The sequence below is a fragment of the Balaenoptera acutorostrata genome, chromosome 9, assembly GCF_949987535.1.
Source record: "Balaenoptera acutorostrata chromosome 9, mBalAcu1.1, whole genome shotgun sequence".
Lineage (NCBI taxonomy): Eukaryota > Metazoa > Chordata > Mammalia > Artiodactyla > Balaenopteridae > Balaenoptera > Balaenoptera acutorostrata.
The window spans coordinates 28,006,241-28,025,597 of record NC_080072.1 but is presented as its reverse complement, the minus strand read 5'-3'; the positions used below and the strand labels follow the sequence as shown (position 1 = coordinate 28,025,597).

Here is a 19,357-nt window from a genome sequence, read left to right as displayed (position 1 = left end):
ATTCCAAACCTATTGTGAATGTTTGTGACAGTGATTCCTCTAGCCTCTGTGTAAGGGAAGAGCAGTAATACTATCAGAAGACTTCAAATCATCCTATGTACACCCCTGAACATTAAGCAATATTTGAATTTTGGTATTTTATAGATATATTTGAATTCTTGTAAAACTGAAAAAGATATAATTTAAATTCTGCTTTTTAAAATACCAGTAGGGCTTCTATATATTTTATAGATATATATATCTATAAATAGATATATATAGAAGACTTCAAATCATCCTATGTACACCCCTGAACATTAAGCAATATTTGAATTTTGGTATTTTATAGATATGTTTGAATTCTTGTAAAACTGAAAAAGATATAATTTAAATTCTGCTTTTTAAAATGCCAGTAGGGCTTCCCTGGTGGCGCAGTGGTTGAGAATCTGCCTGCCAATGCACGGGACACGGGTTCGAGCCCTGGTCTGGGAAGATCCCACGTGCCGCGGAGCAACTAGGCCCGTGAGCCACAATTACTGAGCCTGTGCGTCTGGAGCCTGTGCTCCGCAACAAGGGAGGCCGTGATAATGAGAGGCCCACACACCGCGGTGAAGAGTGGCCCCCACTTGCCGCAACTAGAGAAAGCCCTCGCACAGAAACAAAGACCCAACACAGCCATAAATAAATAAATAAAAATTTTTAAAAAATTAAAAAAATAAAATAAAATAAAATACCAGTAAAGAGACTATTTTGAAAAGGAAATAGGAAAACATAAGGTCAGACTTTGGTGACCTTATACCACAGTCTCTTCCCTAGACAATTTTTTTTTTTTTTTTTTTTTAAGGATTTTCTTATTTTATTTATTTATTTATTTATTTTTGGCTGTGTTGGGTCTTCGGTTCGTGCGAGGGCTTTCTCCAGTTGCGGCAAGCGGGGGCCACTCTTCATCGCGGTGCGGGGACCGCTCTTCATCGCGGTGCGCGGGCCTTTCTCTATCGCGGCCCCTCCCGTCGCGGGGCACAGGCTCCAGACGCGCAGGCTCAGCAATTGTGGCTCACGGGCCCAGCTGCTCCGCGGCATGTGGGATCTTCCCAGACCAGGGCTCGAACCCGTGTCCCCTGCATTAGCAGGCAGACTCCCAACCACTGCGCCACCAGGGAAGCCCTTCCCTAGACAATTTTGCCTAGCTATCGTATAGTAGTCTTCTGGTCCTAATATCAGTGGAGCTATAAAAAAAAAACAAATAAATTATTCCCTTGCTCTTTGAACAGGACATCTGACCATATATTTGGTTTTTTATGAAAATACTTAGGAGAAGATGTAAAACTTAACAGTTTGCTTAAACCAGTCATGATATAAATAGTGGATAAAACTCTAAATAACTCTTAAAGACTGGCAAGGAAAATCACAATGTTTAGGCTAAGAAAAGAGAGTAAGAAGTGGAAGCAGTATGCTTACAAAGCTAACCAAAGACATATGCATACACAGAACCAGGGAACTGTGAGTTTGTTTAATAAAAACTTGCATAGTGATTTCTACAGGCCAGTTGCAGTCCTAAGATCTTTTCAAATATTAACTCATTTAATCCTTATAATAATCCTATATTGTTGGTGCTATCATTATTTCCATTTAATAGATAAGGAAAAAGGGACAGAAAATTTAAGTGACTTTCCCAAGATCACACAGCTACTTGAGTGACAGGATTTAGATCTAAGCGTTTCCCTTCCAAATACCATACTCTTAACCACCATGCTCTGCTGCTTATTCAATGGAAGTACCAAAATAGGGTCAAAATTAAGAAGCAGACTGTGCACAAAGTAGCGTTCAATGATAGAAAGAGCCTGGGCTTTGGAGGGAGATAGACCCAATTAGTAATTTGGTCTTAGTCAAGTCCTAACTTTCTCAGCCTCAGCTTCTTCATTTGTAAAAATTCAGAGGATTAGCAATAACATGTGCTCACCCAGTGCTGGCACATGGTAGGCACTCATTATATGTCAACAATTGTCACCTTCACTATTGTTACTTAAACAGACCCCCAAAACTGAGAATTTGAACAGAGATCAGGCTACAAAAACTAAGGTACACAAGTCCATCGAAGTAATAGAAATCTTCAGCTTTCTGCCTCTTTTTATGAACAACATGGACAGGATCTTCTCACAGGATAGACAGGTTAAGAAGCTTGGCTGAAATCAGATGGCCATTGAAGTCTTAGTAACATCACCTTGTTGTAACATGACTCTTTTTAACATCATACATCAACTTCCTCTCGACTATGACCAGTGCCTTCCCTGCAGACTCTAAGTCAAGGTTTAAATGGTGATTGAATAATTTATTCAATCAACAAATGTTTATTGCAAGTACTATTCTAGGCATCCATGGGGATATAGTAGTGAAGAAGACAAACAAGGTCCCATCCTCCTGGAGTTTTTTCAGAAATATGAAAGATAGAATGGATGGAGCAGACAGTTAGTATATGCACGTATTTTGGATGCTTGAGCTTGGTATTTGAGAGTAAAGTAGATTCTGACAGGAAATAGAAATGCAGTTTGATATCCTTGGAAATTCTGTCATATAATTAAACATCTATAGATAATAGAAGTGTGACACCTTTATTTGAATATATTATATAAAGTAACACTAGATTAAAAGTATATAAAATATCTATTTCTCTTAGATGGGGAAAAACAGCCAATCACAGCCCTCAGAATGGGAGAAAATATTTGCAAACAAAGCAACTGACAAAGGATTAATCTCCAAAATATACAGGCAGCTCATGCAGCTCAATATCAAAAAAACAAACAACCCAATCCAAAACTGGGCAGAAAACCTAAATAGACATTTCTCCAGAGAAGATATACAGATTGCCAACAAACACATGAAAGGATGCTCAACATCACTAATCATTAGAGAAATGCAAATCAAAACTACAGTGAGGTATCACCTCACACCAGTCAGAATGGCCATCATCAAAAGATCTACAAACAATAAATGCTGGAGAGGGTGTGGAGAAAAGGGAACCCTCTTGCACTGTTGGTGGGAAGGTAAATTGATAACAGCCACTATGGAGAACAGTATGGAGGTTCCTTAAAAAACTAAAAATAGAACTACCATATGACCCAGCAATCCCACTACTGGGCATATACCCTGAGAAAACCATAATCAAAAAGAGTCATGTACCACAATGTTCATTGCAGCTCTATTTGCAATAGCCAGGACATGGAAGCAACCTAAGTGTCCATCAACAGATGAATGGATAAAGAAGATGTGGCACATATATACAATGGAATATTACTCAGCCATAAAAAGTAATGAAACTGAGTTATTTGTAGTGAGGTGGATGGACCTAGAGACTGTCATACAGAGTGAAGTAAGTCAGAAAGAGAAAAACAAAGACCGTATACTAACACATATATATGGAATCTAAAAAAAAAAAAAGGTTCTGAAGAACCTAGGGGCAGGGCAGTAATAAAGACGCAGACGTAGAGAATGGACTTGAGGACACGGGGAGGGGGAAGTGTAAGCTGGGACGAAGTGAGAGAGTGGCATGGACATATATACACTACCAAATGTAAAATAGATAGCTAGTGGGAAGCAGCCACATAGCACGGGAAAGTCAGCTCGGTGCTTTGTGTCCACCTAGAGGGGTGGGATAGGGAGGGTGGGAGGGAGGAGATATGGGGATATATGTTTATGTATAGCTGATTCACTTTGTTATACGGCAGAAACTAACACACCATTGTAAGGCAATTATACTCCAATGAAGATGTTAAAAAATAAATAAATAAAGATTACATGAAGTTCAAAAAAGAACAGCCAATCAGTGTTCTTACTTTAGTTATTAGCATTCTGTCAGACCTGTACAGTAATGATTAGTTACCCTTTATTATACTTTTGGCATGCTTCCCATGTTTAATTTCATTGTAGAGAAGGAACACATAGTTAAGGAAATTGCAAAGAGGGGGAAAAGTTAAAATAGGGAAAATAATGATATAGATTCGAAGCTGACTTTAACTTATTGTTGTAATAAGACTTTTGCAAGTAGAGTGGAAAAAAATTATTTTTAAATGTGCATTTGAACTATTTTCTGCTCAGCCTCATAACTTTGAACTTGAAATAGTTTATTTCCTTTGGGTTAGAGATTATTTTCATCACAGCACAGGAAATAACAAGCGTACGTTGAAACAAATGAATAAAATAAATTCTAAATATCTGTTTGCTGAAAACACTAAAATTATTCATCAAATATATTATGAATGTCTTAAAATATGTGTGCATATATAGTCCTAAACAATTTTCCCTGTGAAGTAGTATTATTGCTCATCTGGTCTCTTGCTAGAATATAGTTTTAGTATCTGCCCAAAGACACTGTATTAAAAATGTGTGTGAAAATGGCCAAGTTAAATACAGACTTTGTTACATGCTGAACTGTGGAGCAAAGTGTCATTAGAAGGAGCAGAACTATGGACGGCTCCCCTATATTCCGGCATTACTCAGTTCCCAGATCCCTGCTGTGTAGTTGTTCCACTCGCCAAGAAGCCTGTTAAAGAGCCCCCAAGAGCATGTGTACGGCCCTCCATGTTAATAGTTAATTGGTGAGGATGGCAAGATGAGAGGACAGCCGAACATGTGGTCTCTCAGACTCAAGCAGTAGACAGACCTTTAGTTATAATAACAGCAGCTGCTCACATTCTCACAACTCAACTGTTCAAAACTGTTGTCGAGTGAAGATTATCGTGGATTGAAAAAGAAAGAGGAAAAGTTACATCTAAGAAAAATAACTAAAACGCTACCTTGAAACTCTTCCTTCCTATTATCTTAAGTATGAAAATATTATTTCAACTTTTAAAAACTTAAGTATAAATTTCCATATTAAAGATTGTTATGTTTCAGCTACATTGAACATTCTGCTTCTTTTTTTCCTGTTTACTGTTAGAAACACAAATGTTGTACACCCTTCGAAACTTTTTAACGAGCTTTTTTTACAGGGTGATAACTTTGAAGCTGTTATAATCGGATACTGTTTGATTTCCATATCTAGCAATATATGAAACTCTAATGTTTTTTGGTCTTATAAATGAGAACTGGCTTACTATTAGCGAAATTTGTCATCCACTTGCAAATTATACAAATATTTTGTGCCTTTTAAATTAATTTTATTTTCAATTATCAGTGACAGTTCTGCTTAAGAAAAATGGTGACCGATAACATTTATTCTTTTTGGAAATAGAAACTTAGTTTCATGCCTTATTATGATTATATTGGCGAGGTGAAAGGAAAATAAATTTCCCCTAGCTTATGCATTTTATTTACACACTCTGTGACAGGTTGTTCTTGATTTGTATTTTTTATTGATTGAAAGCACTTTTACCTGACTGTCAGGAAATAAATATTAAAGCACTTAGAGTTGAAATTAAAATAGGAAAGATTATTTTTCTATACCTTTCTCACAGCTTTCCTTTCAAAAAGAAAATTTACTTTTTATTATTGCTAATCTATTCAAGCTGTCATAATCTACACTTTTAAGGAATTTTTAAATATAAACAACCCAATAAATTTCTCCTTAACTATAGTAATGCAGGAATGAAAACTTCCTTGACATTACTGATGATAAAATATGAAATAACTTTTTCTCATTCTACAATAATTCTTTGTATTGCTAGCATTTAATGTATTTGCTTATAGAACATTAGTTGGTAAACTATTTGAACTTTCTTTTATTCAGAATAGATTTTAGATTTGAAACTGCCCTATAACATATTTTTATTGGTCATCACTGGCATTTGGTCAGTAATAACCTTATTCAGTTTTTATCATAAACCACTATTTTCCAACAATTTTATCTGTGGAATTTCCCTCCCCACCTTCCCCCCGCCTCCAGCTACCTCACTGAAGAAAACTATCACCAGCATTAGTTAGCTTATACCAAGGAAAAATCATTTTCTGAAGAAAAGCAGGAAGACAGGCCCTTGTTACATGTCTCTTGAAAACTGAATGAAGTTTTATTTAGTGTGTTATTTTAATTGATATATTTTCAAATCGATCTTCTATAATATTAATATATGAAAACTTTGAACCCACTGAAGTAAATGATGCAGTATGTTTCAGTGTAGAGAAATTCAGAACAAACCTTTTCACATCCATAAACTTTTGTGTGTGCATGCTGAGTATTTTAGCAGCTAAACTCTAAGGCAAGCAATGGACAGCTATAGAACTAACCACTAACATAGGATTATGAAATGTGGACTCCAGTGGCCTTGTGAATTTCTCTCAGTGTGAAATCTTTTATTCTTAAAACAAGACCTAAGGATAATTGCATGGTAAGGGAACAACAGACTCTTATGAATTTACAACTGTAAAATTCTGGAAAATATTTTTTTTGTAATTGTTGATATGAGCATCATTATAGGAAAGCATAACAACACCTTCTGCCATATAACTTAATCTATCTTAAGTGGTCTTTTTAAATGTACTTTATTAAGGAGAATTATTATTTGAAATGGTCTTTTTAAATGCAGTTTGTTACAAATATTTAAGGCTGAAAAGTACAGATTCAATCTCTTGATCACGACTATCAATAATTAAAGGATAAAGTTGGATATTCTGGGTATCAATTTTTCATATTCTCAACTAAGAATCTGCCTTAATTTTTCTAGACCTTCTCAACTACTCTGATATAGATTGCAAAAAATTAACATTTTTAAAAGTTTAAAAAGAAATAAGTTTTTTAAATGAAATGAATCATATTAAACGCATATTAATTTTACCATACTTGTCAAATTCCAGTCTTTGAAAATTTAGTAACTTCATACAAGTCTGGTTGGGTGTAAACAGAGTCTGTTTTTCTTTACAACAACAAATAATAGAACTGTGTTTCAACTCTGCTCCTATACGCTTGGATTTATAAATTTTTATAGTTCCAGTTTTTTTTTCTTCTGTTTCATATTGCATAATCTAGTGTTTGATTGATTTTTTAAATCAAATCTTAGCTTGTATGCGTTATACTTATATTTCTAATTTACTTTCTTGGTCCAGGATTTTTGAAAGTTTTTACACAAATAAACTCCAAATTTCTTATAAGTTTCTGTCTACGTAGAGCGTTAGGAGCAGTATATGTGCCATTTTGTCTTAGTGTAAATATGCATATTAAATAAGGGTAGCATATTTAAAACTGTCAGTAAGATTCATGTGTGTCTTCAGAAGTAAAAAGAGTCATTTAGAAACCTTTTATTATAATTAATCTAACCAAATCATATTCGATAAGGCATACAATGAAAAATAATTTTGACTTTAAATACTTTTTTACTTTCCCTAAAATTATGAAGTTTTGGTTCATATACCGATTCATACTATATAGTTCCTAGTAGTGGTGATGGTTGTTAAAGTACTATTTAGAGCCAAAATTTTCAAATATATGAATGATAGAAATAGTGAAATGTCTCATCACAGTATGGAGATTGAGTCATCTGTTTGGGCATATGGAATCTTTGGCTGCTGGACTGCATAGTCTTTATAATGCCCAATGTCCAGGCATGGACACAACTGTTCTGGGAGCAGAATCGGGGAGGGACTCTGTGTTTCATCTCCTTGAACATGATAGAAATAAAAAAAGGGGAAGGATCTTTAACATTATTTTTATTATAGACTCTCCTCTACTACATCACTTTTGTGTACAGAAAAGAAGTACAACTTTACTTAATTTTGTATTTATTTTACAAATAGAATTACTAAGCTTTTTATCTTGGGTGTTACAAGCTTTCTGAAAAACACCTATAAGAAAATGCAAATTTTGAATTATTCCTATTTATATACTTAGATGCATACCTTCCCTTAAAGAAAGATTACTGTCTTCAAAGAAAGGCGATACTTATTTCTTAAAATCGAGACAAAACATGCTTGAAACGAATTATAATTTAAAAGTGTTTAAGTACCTGGTCATATATTATATCCTAACATTATTTTTTAGCCCTTTGCTATTAATTACATTATTATTACTATATAAAGAGTTCCGGCTTCTCTAATAATGTTTTCGCACCCTATGTAGTTAATCTTTAATGTTGGGGAGGACGGGGGAGAGATTAAATTAGCCTTGTAACCTCTTTCTCTTCCAAGCTGATGATGGAAAATAAAAGCTCTTAGCCACAAAATGTAACACTTAGAATTAATATTTAATTAGACTAGCAAATTGTACACTGTGGCTGAAAGCTTCCGAAGAGTTTTTAGTGCCACAATTGACCTACAGGTTTAATAATAACTCACTTCTAGAAGCAAGTGCCAGTTCAGCATAGTAGAGCCACTGTAAGAAAGTCCTGAGAGATTAAAATCAGCAAACCAAATGGCAGGCAGGGATTCCTGGGATGGAGCCTTCTGGAAAGCTGGGAGCTGGAATAGCTTTTAAGCCAGGATTCAGATGAGAACAGTGGGTGAAAAAGCTGATCCCTCCTGTTCTGGGAGCTTCTGGTTGTAGGCCAAAATCTTAGAACAGATTTTTACTAAATGTTTTTGCTGCAGCTATTAACTTACATTGAAAATCAAATATTGAATAATTTTTCTGTAAAATTTAACAAAATTTTTGTGTAAACATTAGTTCTTAATTTCTTATATATTAGTACATAATATCTGTAAACTCAGATCATTAGATTATCAGATGGGTTTGGCGCTGTACATCTATGCTGTTTTGCTGTGACATGCTGTTTCCTTGTTCCCTGTATAGTTGATTTATATGGTTCATTTCTATATTATTTCATTACGGGGCATTATGCAGAGCCTGAGAAAGAGATTCTGAAGTCTGTAGCCCAAGAAATTTTTTCTTCCAGAAGAGATATATATCAACAAACATAAATCAGAAGCGTTTTTAATTTTTAAAGACCTAATATTTATAAAAGCAATTCTGCATTTGTTTATGCTTATGATGCAATTAAATTATAAGTAAATAATTGGACCTCCTGGTGAAACATTGGATCCTTATATCTCTGAGAAATTAATCTGGTGAAAAAATAGGATACTGTGAGTTTGAAAATGTGCAAACACAGAACAGCCAACTAAAAAAGGAACACCTTACATAATTTGTTGGTTATATCTTAAATAATTGAAGGAAAGCTAGTCATTAGTTAAAAATTCAAGCAGGTGAGAACCTTGCCAGCAGAGGGAGTAGTCCTGTCTTCCGTCAGGTTCCCATCATATTCCCACCTGCCTCAGCCTTTTTCGCAGCCAGTCTCCCATCTGGACCTGGCTCTGTCAGCCTGTTCCTGATGACAGGCTATAATTTTATACTCAATATGGGATTATTCTAAGCTGATTTTAAATTTTAGTATCTTTAACCTACCACTGCATCGCAAACATCAGCTGGATGCTCTGTTTGATATTTGGATATTAGCAGTTGTTTTTCCAGGCAGGGTGTGAGCTTTTGGACATCTGCGAATTGCATTTTAAGGGTTTCACGTATAAAGTAGTGAGCAACAAATTTCTGATTTAGGAAGTTACCCATGAAAGGTTTAAAAATACAAGTAAATTTCCATGGGAATAATTTCTATAATATGAAACTAGATGGTGTATAGTTTATTAAAAATGCCTAAAATTAATTTTGAATATTTTGCCATTATTCTGTTCAGCCTATCCATTACAGCATTTTGTTCAGTCCATTTATTAGGGTTTTCAGAATATGTAAGTTTTTTTAATGTTTTATATAATAACTTACTAAAAAATAAAACTGATGTAAACAAATGTTCTGCAAAGCATGTAGTATTTGAGACCAGTGTAAATGTAAATAATATATCTGAAAATAACATCATGTGTTCTTTAAAAAATGCTTCAATTTTAAGGAACCAACATTTTCATACCAAAATATAGAATAACAAGTATATGATCAGATGGAAAACAAAAAATATGGCTCCATTGCTTAATCCTAGTAAAAATCCTGGTATTTGGCAACATACTCAGCAATTTCTTTTGCCCTTGAGGTAGGTATATTTACCATTAGCTTCTTTGTGGATATGTTTTAAACATTAGAAAAAAGAACCAAAATATGTTGTTTTATGATTTCCCTACATGAATATCAATATACAATGCTACCAAGAGAGTGTTGCCATTAGGATTTTTTTAATTTACAAAAGTTCCTCCATATTTTAAAATTGTGTGTGACCTTGAATAAAGTTCAGTATTAAATCTGGAAAGATTTAATCTAATACCTTCACTAAGGTATTAATATGATTATTAATATGTATTAGTATAATTTTGATAAAATTATATTCTTTCTTAAATTCAAAATTAACTATGAATATAATTATCTCCCCACTATCAATTTTTTTTTTAGTAAAATAAGAGTCTAATCCACAGAAGTAAGTGACAACTCTGGGAAGGTGAGGGAAGGCATGTAAAAAGTTACAAACTGTATAACTTTTAATTTTATTATTTCATAGTCTTGATTTCAATTGAATGGAGAACTTAATAAGCATGGAAAAACAAATACCTCATTAAATATCCCTAGATTTATCCTTTCATTCAAGTTTGTTTTTTTTTTTGATTACACGACAAAAAAAAAAATGTCATGAGTTGTGGTATGTTTGTGTTTCTAATATCATTTTTTTTAAATGTTATTATAACTTGAGCTGTTAAGTAGAATAATTGCTTTTCTTGTGGTGAGTCCCTCCCCACCATAGACACACACATCGTTTCACATAGTAGGGTCAAACATAAATTTAAATATTTGTTTAACTGTTCAGTATTAACCTGATAGTGCTTTTGTGCTGTTGTAGTCCCAAATCTGATGTGCGTGCCATACTCAGACGGAGCTCTACCCTTCACATTGTGTGTTTGCTGTCTTTCTTGTTTGAGTAACCCAAGAACTTATTCTAATTTGGGGCGTTTCACAAATGCTTTATGTCAGTTGATTTATTCCTTTCAAGCTTCTTGATAGTTAAGTGATTGGTTAATTACTTTTTAATTATCTTGTTAAAATCTTTCCTGGAAGTATATATTGTATCGGTACAAACTATATCATTTATATTGTTGAGATAATTAGGTCCAAGTAAGTAAGGAAATATTCAGAGTTTTTTGATATATTCTCATTGTTATTTGGTCACTCTAAATAGGTATCGCAACCATTTTTATTAAAAAACAAAGGGAGCTTCCTGTGGCAGTGGTTGAATCTTTATCTCTTAACAAAGTTCTTAATTTTGGCTTTATGAGCTTTGAATTGGAAAAGAGCATTAAATTAACCTTCCTTTATTTAAAATCTATTTAATGGATTTGGCATATCCTAATAAAAAGAGGTTACCATTCTGTAGAAGTAAATAGGAAACATTCTATGAAACCAAACAAGGAACAATCAAAACAAAAACTCTGTGAAGTTTTTCTGTGAAATTAAAATTGGAGTAAGAAGGTAGTCAACTGGACATTCTGATTTGCCTTTTTTATTTGCAACATCATTTGACATAATTTAAATTTAAGTAATTAATTAAGAAATTACACCACAACAGAAAGTTTTAAGAACCTTTTATGTAACTTAATACAATGCTATTTGGGATTGCCAGCAAACTCTTAAAACTCCTGGACCCTGGCTCTCTTCTGGCTTCCCTCCTAGTCATGTCTTGGCTACTATCCAGAGCTGACAACTTTCACCCAGGACTGAAGGGCGATTTGCCTAGTATAAGAAAGATTTTTGAGTCATCCTAGATTTTCACATCCAGATAGGCAGGAAGGAAGATTGGCAGTATCACTGTATATATTTGGATGATGTCATTATGCCATGCATGCGGTGTAACCGTTAATTTACTCATACTGGTGAATCCTGAATGTCCTTACTCAAATATTCTATTGGCAACTATATTGCAACAACTTCAAATTTAACACAAAAATTATTCAAAATGTATGTCTAAGTAACAGATGCACAAATACCTTTACTTCTCCATTTCCAACTACATACATATACTGTAGACTAAAGAGGTTTCGCATCTTGGCTAATAACATAAAAACACTTAGAATCTCTTAAGATGAGAATATAGAAGTTCCAGTTTCCAGGCCTCTGCTAAAATCATTATGCTAAAGCTTTCTGAACATTGCAGGTTATAATAAGACAATTTATTGTCCATAGTGCATTATTCCTAAAGTGAATTGTGATTATTACGCTTTTAAGGATTTTTAAAAGCAGTTAATTTTAGATTCTTTTAAGTAAATTTACCTACCTTTATCTAAAAGACCATTTAGTATTAATATTACGATTTGAAAGACATTTTGACAAGAGTGGTTTTAAGATATGATTACATCAATATACCACGTTCCCTATGAATCTTGGAGGTAAAGAAGTAATCTGTAACACTATTTGAACTTTTAAAAAAGTAAGTACCTTTACATGCCCAAATATCTTTTATGCTCTTACAAATAATTGGAAGACTGAATGAGTTTAGTATAAAATTTATCTCATTCCGAAACTTAGATGTTATTCTTATATAATTTCCTGTGCTTTTTATTTTATAGACATTTTTCAGATATCTATACAACTTTCACAATTAATCTGGTTTGCCACATTACATAAACTGTTTTCCAGAATTGCTGTGCAGAAAGCAGTAAGGTCACCGTTAAATGTAACTTATTTTATGGTAATGATTAAAAGTTTATTCTTGTTCTGATACTTCATAGAAGCTTTTAAAATAGAATTTCGTTTGTAGTTAATAACTGATGTAAACCTATGGAACTTAGCAATATGACAAATGAAATATATGTATGAGTTTCTGAGATTTTAAAATCTAGGCTGTCTATCTTTTATATTAATTCATCAGTTTTCCTCTGCAAGGTGGACAATTGATATTTTTAATCTCCCACAAATTACCTTAAAAAGACTTATAATGCAGATAAATATTAGAGGATGTTAAGTGGTTTATTAGTCAATTTTAAGGTTAAATTAAGGAAAGAAACCTTCTTTGAAATAAATGTCAAGTTGACCATTTAAATACGCAGGACCTTGCTTATATACTACTAGAATGGAAGACTAATTCCATACTTAAACCTTACAATTTCTATCATTCATAAGCCCTAGCTTATATCACCGAAATCCTGATATTTGAGTCGTAACAAAAATTGACTTTTATAATTTTAGATTCAGATATTTAGATACAAAGGCTCAGTCTTCTATTTATAGATAAAAGGAAATCTGACCTTTTTGATTAAGAAATATTGTCAGTAGCCTTTATAAGTGCTTGTTCATCTGAGGGTCCATGACAGGAGTACTCTTCCCAGTTGAGTTTATCCTAAAAATGAAATGATAAGAGTCTGCTGGTTGTTATCTAAGATCCTTCTTAATGGGAGAACCACATGGTTATTCTTCATCTCCCACTTGTTCTCACCCTCTACAGCCAACTCAGCCATACCCCACCCCCACCCCAACATTGTTCAGTACTCAGCACAATGAATCATTTTCAAGTTGACTCATTGTGAACTGTCTCCCAGCTGTTGGAATGTCTGGCAGACATTTTTGTTTGGGTGAAGAATAACTGGCTGAAACCCAACCTGGATGAGCTCGATATAATGGTCTTTGGCTAAAGAAATATTGAGAGGAGCATGTTTATGGCCTTTGAAACCCCTGTTATTCCTGGAGTAGGACCATCCCCTGTGGCATAGAACTGAAAGTAAGGGATCAATCTGGATTATTTTCTCACCATTGAATGAAAAATTGCCTTGGAAAAAATAGGCATTTCCAAACGATGTTCGTTTTTCTATTCTTGGTACCCCCCCCCCGTGATTGAAAGTATTAAAGACAATTAAGGATAATTACTTTTGCTGCTTCCTTTTAAGAGCACTATTTCAAAGGCTGTAATATTCTCTTCATAACACACATTTCTACTTACAGAGGAGTTACAAAGTACTGCCCTAGATGTGAGTTAACTAGTCACTTCAGCATAATGTTTAGTGACAGAGGCTACTGTGTATTTTAAACCAAGTCAGTTAACATTAACCAGCCCTCTTTTATTTTTCATTCTTATGCGATCTTTACAAGAGAACTTAAACAGAGGAATACCAGTAAGCTCAATAGTCAATCACATTTTCAGAAAGTGAACATATTTGATTATATTCGGACTTTTCTTAACAGGGGACACAGCATGAGACTGTAAATTGTCTTGACTGTTTTACATTTCCCATACTTTTTTTAAGGATTAGTTTTAAAATGACATATCAGTGTATAAAATGGGAGTTTCAAAATTGTAAAATTTTATAAACAACAATCTTTTCAACTTATCCTGATCTTCAGGTCAAATATTTTTCTAAGGTGTTAGAGCCTATAAAATAGTTTTCAAACCTATCACCCTATCAGGAGTTATAAGGAATACTGAACTTTATTAAATTAAATAATTCAAGAAAACCTGCAGATTATTGTGATTATATTTTTAATTATTATATTTTTTATAGCCATGAAATTCTGGGCATTTTAGAACTATTGCTATTTAAAATGTGACATCTTTTATAATGTATTGTTCAGCAGTATTTTTGATTCAGGTCTGGTTGTGTTGGGAAGGAAAGGGTAGGCTACTAGTCTAGTGCTGGTCATCTGCAATCTTTTCTTTGCCTTTATCGTTATTACAGAGTCAAATAGCAGCATCTGGAAAGAGAGAATAGAAGACTGCAGAGCTGGCCATGCTGCAGACTCTTAGCTGGACCCTTCCATGTTTCTAATATGATACAGAGGACCTCAGCTATTAAACGGCTGGGACGTGGTCCCAGTTGACAGATGTTAGTGGGATCTTCCCTTATACGTTATACTGTACTATATACTGCTTCTAAATTCTGATGTTTATCAGATTTTACGATGGGCAATGGGTAAAGTAATTTGAAAAAATAATAGTATATGAAAATAAAGATAGCCTTGCCCCTTAAGACAAGAGAAAAACTATTTTTCTATGAAAACTAAGGTATGCCCCCTCAGCTCTTCGAATTAGAGTAGCATACTTACATGGGACGTATTTTCCACCCAGTTTTCCACCTGTGGTAGCTTTAACTTTTAAGTTATTTCTCCATGTTGATAGTCTATCTTCTCTACAATTTGTCACTGAGATGGCATAATGACATTGTCTAGATGGTATATTTTAAATATAACATGAGTGTTTTGTTCCCTTGTTTTACAGAATAAAGCAATCATTGCTCGTGTTACAAACTTGTCAGATACAGTAGTTGGTCTGGAATCATTTATTGGTTCTGAGAAAGAAACCAACCCACTATATAAGGATTATCATGGTAAGCAGCATCTTTATAATGAAAAGGGCGTGTTCCAATTGCCTGGAAGAATCTTGTCCAGTCATGATATCTACTGTCATGTAGCATGAATTTTATTTTTTAATATATCTGTTAAACGTTTTTCCTTCCTGGCCAATCTTTCATGACAGCTTGTCACCAAACTACATTATGACTAAGAAGCATAGTAGCTATTTGAAAGGTGTCAAACCCATGTACTAAGGCATGGCTCAGTCAGATGTACATTTTGTCCCTAAAGTTGCTGTGAAATCAGTCTTACTTATTAACCATGTTAGAAATAAATATTACATAAATTCTAATAATAACAGCTATGTATAGTGGTTTATACTTTACAAAGCTTAGCTGTATGATAAATAAAATTCATACTGTATTACAGTTAAAAAGTCCTAGGCAATCACATTTTCAGAAAGTAAACATCTTTTATTATATTTGGACTTTTTGTTGATCATTTTGTTGTTAGAGTTATTAGCAAGTTTTAAAATGTTACCACCCTAGTATAAACACAGGTCAATTAATCAGGCTTCTTACTTATATTTTTTGACTTTTAATAGTATTTTAGTCATTTGGTTAATTTGGGGATTTTTTGAAATAAAAGTTCCTACATAGAACTGTCGCAATAGGGTAAGTTTAGTAGTTATGCTTATCTTAGATCTAAGCTGAATATAGAGTATGGTGAATAATAAAATTTTACCTATTTACTTACTCTGAGTGAATACTAATTATTGCTATTATTATTGTGGAACTACTATACTTCCATGGAAAACCTTAGTCTAAAGACTGAATAGCTTATTTGAAGCCTGCTACAAGATTGTATAAGATTGTGATTGTAGGACTGTGGCAATTTCTAGAGTCTACCAAGAAAAAGATTATAAGATACTTATGACCACCAGTGCTTTAAAGAGTTGGCATAAAACCTTTTAAAAAAATAATAAAATAGCATGATCTAACAATCAAGTATTTTTTAAAAGGCTAGAAAATATAAACTGTGAACACAAACTACATAAAATAATTTGCCTCATGATCATTGCATAAGTGTGCATGTGGTATATGCCCAAATTAACCCTCTATATAATTCATTTAATATATTACTGTTGCTTTGGTAGGAAGAGAACTGTTAAGGTTAAACTATTTCCCTTTTTTTTCTTTTTCTAAAATTTGTATTAAACTATAATTGACATATAATATTGTATTAATTTTAGGTATACAACATAATGATTTGATATAGGTATATATTGAGAAATTATTACCACAATAATTTTAGTTAACATCCATTACCACACATAGTTACACTTTTTTTTTTTTCTGTTGGTGAGAACTTTTAAGATTTACTGTCATAGTAACTTTCAAATATACAGTATAGTGTTGTCAACCGTAGTCACCATGCTACACATTACATCTCCAGGACTTATGTATCTTATAACTGGATAAACTATTTCTTTAATTTATTATTTACATTTTATGTTAAAACAACTCAAGTTAGACATTATCTTTATAAGTTATATCTGAGTATCATTTGTAAGTACTATGAGTTTATAAATTTAGTAAAATCAAATTTTATATTCTAAAAAATATTATTTTGATCGAAACATTTCAAGGGTTGAAAAGCTATGATTTTTTTGTGCTGAAATCTCTGGATTGATCAATTTTGTTTGCCACAGATTAATGGGTGATTCTGATGATAAGTAAAGTTTCTGTTAATAAGAAGGACCTGATGAATGATTGATTCACTCTGTAAGGCCTCCTGATTTAACAGTTAGCTAAACAAGCACTTGCAAGGTTAAAATGATAAATGTGCAAGTGGAAGTATGGTGTGAATATTTGTAATATATTTTACTAAACAACTCTGTATGAGATATTTTTAATTTGTATGTAAAAGCTGTCTTCTTAATAACACCTTTTGCATTTTCTTAAGTTTAAAAAATTAAGTCAGATATTTTAGTGAATTATTTTTGAAGGGGCCATTTCTAAAGTTAAGCACTTGGAGGTTGACCCTTTTAAGCTAACAATAATACATTACTAAGCATCCAAATACACACACACACAAAACTATATACTAGAGAAGCAATTATGTAAATAAGATTTATCTAATTTGTTCAAATCTGGATTTCCCTTCTTCCCCCATGTTGAGGGATCAGTGTCTTTGGGGTGGTAATTTTTAAATATGGGCTGAGTCAGGCAGAGAGACGCGCTGAAGAATCTTCCATGTCTTCATCTGTGGCAAATGACCCCGAGTTTAGTCAGAAACTGCATTAAGCTGCACAAAAGCCATCCAGTGCCCTTGTCAGAAAAAATTAGCAAGTGTTTCTACTGACAAGAGGCCAAAGCTCACGGTTTACCTAGCACTGTTACAAAGCTTATAACAGCTACATAAAGGTCTAACATGCCACAGAAATGAGTGTCTTGGGATGGCATGGGGTTAATGTTTGATCCTAGAGTGTGCTCTGAAATGTAGTTTTCTTCAATGGTTTGTTCAAGTCATTAATAAGGTATAAAATGAAATACTTTTCATTAGTGCTTCACTGGTTATCAGTAACCCATAAGCCTTGTTTTGCTGGCTGCTTACTGGTGCATTTAATAAAATAAAGATCACTCAGTGGTGCTGTGGGCAGCGTGCAAGGTGATAGCCATATTTGCTTACTGTAAATACAAGAGAAAATCACACACAAACCGGCTGTAGTTTTGACAAGTATTAAGATCCTTTACATCTGTACTTCTGTACCAAAGTGCAATTAGTTTTCCTCGCACAAGGATTTCTGTTTATCTTATTCTGCTTGATTACTTGAGTATAATCACACCATTTGCTTCATTGCTCCTGGTAGTAAGCTCCAGTTTTAAAAGGGGGAGGATGCTTGTGTGTAAATTTACAGAATTCTGCTGTAAGACTCTTTAATTTATGCGTACAATGACAGCATTTTTTAATTTTTTAAATTTTCTTTCCACAAGGTTTGATTCATATACGGCAGATTCCTCAGCTTAATAACTTGATTTATGATGTATCAGATGTCAAAGACTTAGCTTTTAAATTAAAAAGGAAGCTATTCACCATTGAGGTAAGAGAGAATTTTTATGTTTGAGTCACAGTCTTGAGGTAAATAGCATCTCTTTTACTTTAATGAAATTCATAGGAGATATTTCATGCTAAATATTTTTAAGTTCTTTTGATGTAACAGAATAATTTTTTTAGACTATCCTTTTTTGTCTTTTATTTTAATGGTATATCATTAGAGTATAGCAAAAATGGTTTTGTTTTAAATGTCTGTTAAAAGTAAGGTCCAAACTTACATGAGAAGTATGACGTGCATATTTCCAAGGCTTTCAAAAGCGTGTTTAATTAAATGTTAATGAGCTGTGCTTATTTGTGTGTGGAATGTGAATGCTACCCACAATCGTGTATGGCTAAGAAAAGAAGATCCTTATCTACATTCTAAAAGCAGTTTTCTTTACTATTAGTGAAATCACCTTTCTCTCTCCGTGCTGAATAAAACAAAAGTATAATTTACACCAGCGTCTTTAAGTAAATTTTCTACAGAAACTTAAACTTTTTTTGTGACCTTTATGCCAGAAATAGTGACAGAAAATAGTAGTGCAAAAGATTTATTTCAACTTAATCTTGCTAAAGAGCAAATGAACATAGCACTGTTAAGCAATTAAAGTTGGTGTATTTATTAGAGAAATAAATGCTCAGAAGAGAGAGAGAGATGGCTTCTGGGTGATGTGATAGTTATCAGTATACTCACTGGTGCAATTTTTTTTTAACAAAGACATAAAACAGCCAAGCAGCCTTGACAAACCATTTTGTTTAATCTCTTTTCAAATGAAAAGCTCTTAAGCAGGCCACTTGTCTTAACTGCTTGAAACCATAAAAAGAGAGAATTGCCACCAATAAATTAGCATATTTTTAACTTCATCACCAAATGATGGTCAATGTGGCTTGGCACTGCTTTGGTGTTTGGGACTTCACCCTTAAGTGACCACTCTGGCCCTTTTTTGACCCTCTGCCCTCTTTAGCTGGCCACTTGATAAGGTAACTTAATGGTGCTCTCTCTTTTTCTCTTTCCCTTCCCATTTGCAAGTGGCACTAACCTATAAATCATTGTAAGGGCCCTATCCAGTGACAAATTAATGTGCCCTCCTCCTAATT

General features: G+C 33.4%; 1 protein-coding gene across 1 annotated transcript in view; it reads left to right on the top strand.

The window, feature by feature from the left end:
- Window positions 1–19,357, top strand: part of ELP4 (elongator acetyltransferase complex subunit 4) — a 225,457-nt gene that overhangs the window by 86,366 nt on the left and 119,734 nt on the right. The window contains exons 8-9 of the mRNA XM_007181016.2: window positions 15,090–15,198; window positions 18,160–18,266. Coding sequence (XP_007181078.2) covers window positions 15,090–15,198; window positions 18,160–18,266 — 216 coding nt within the window. The remainder of the gene's footprint in view (window positions 1–15,089; window positions 15,199–18,159; window positions 18,267–19,357) is intronic.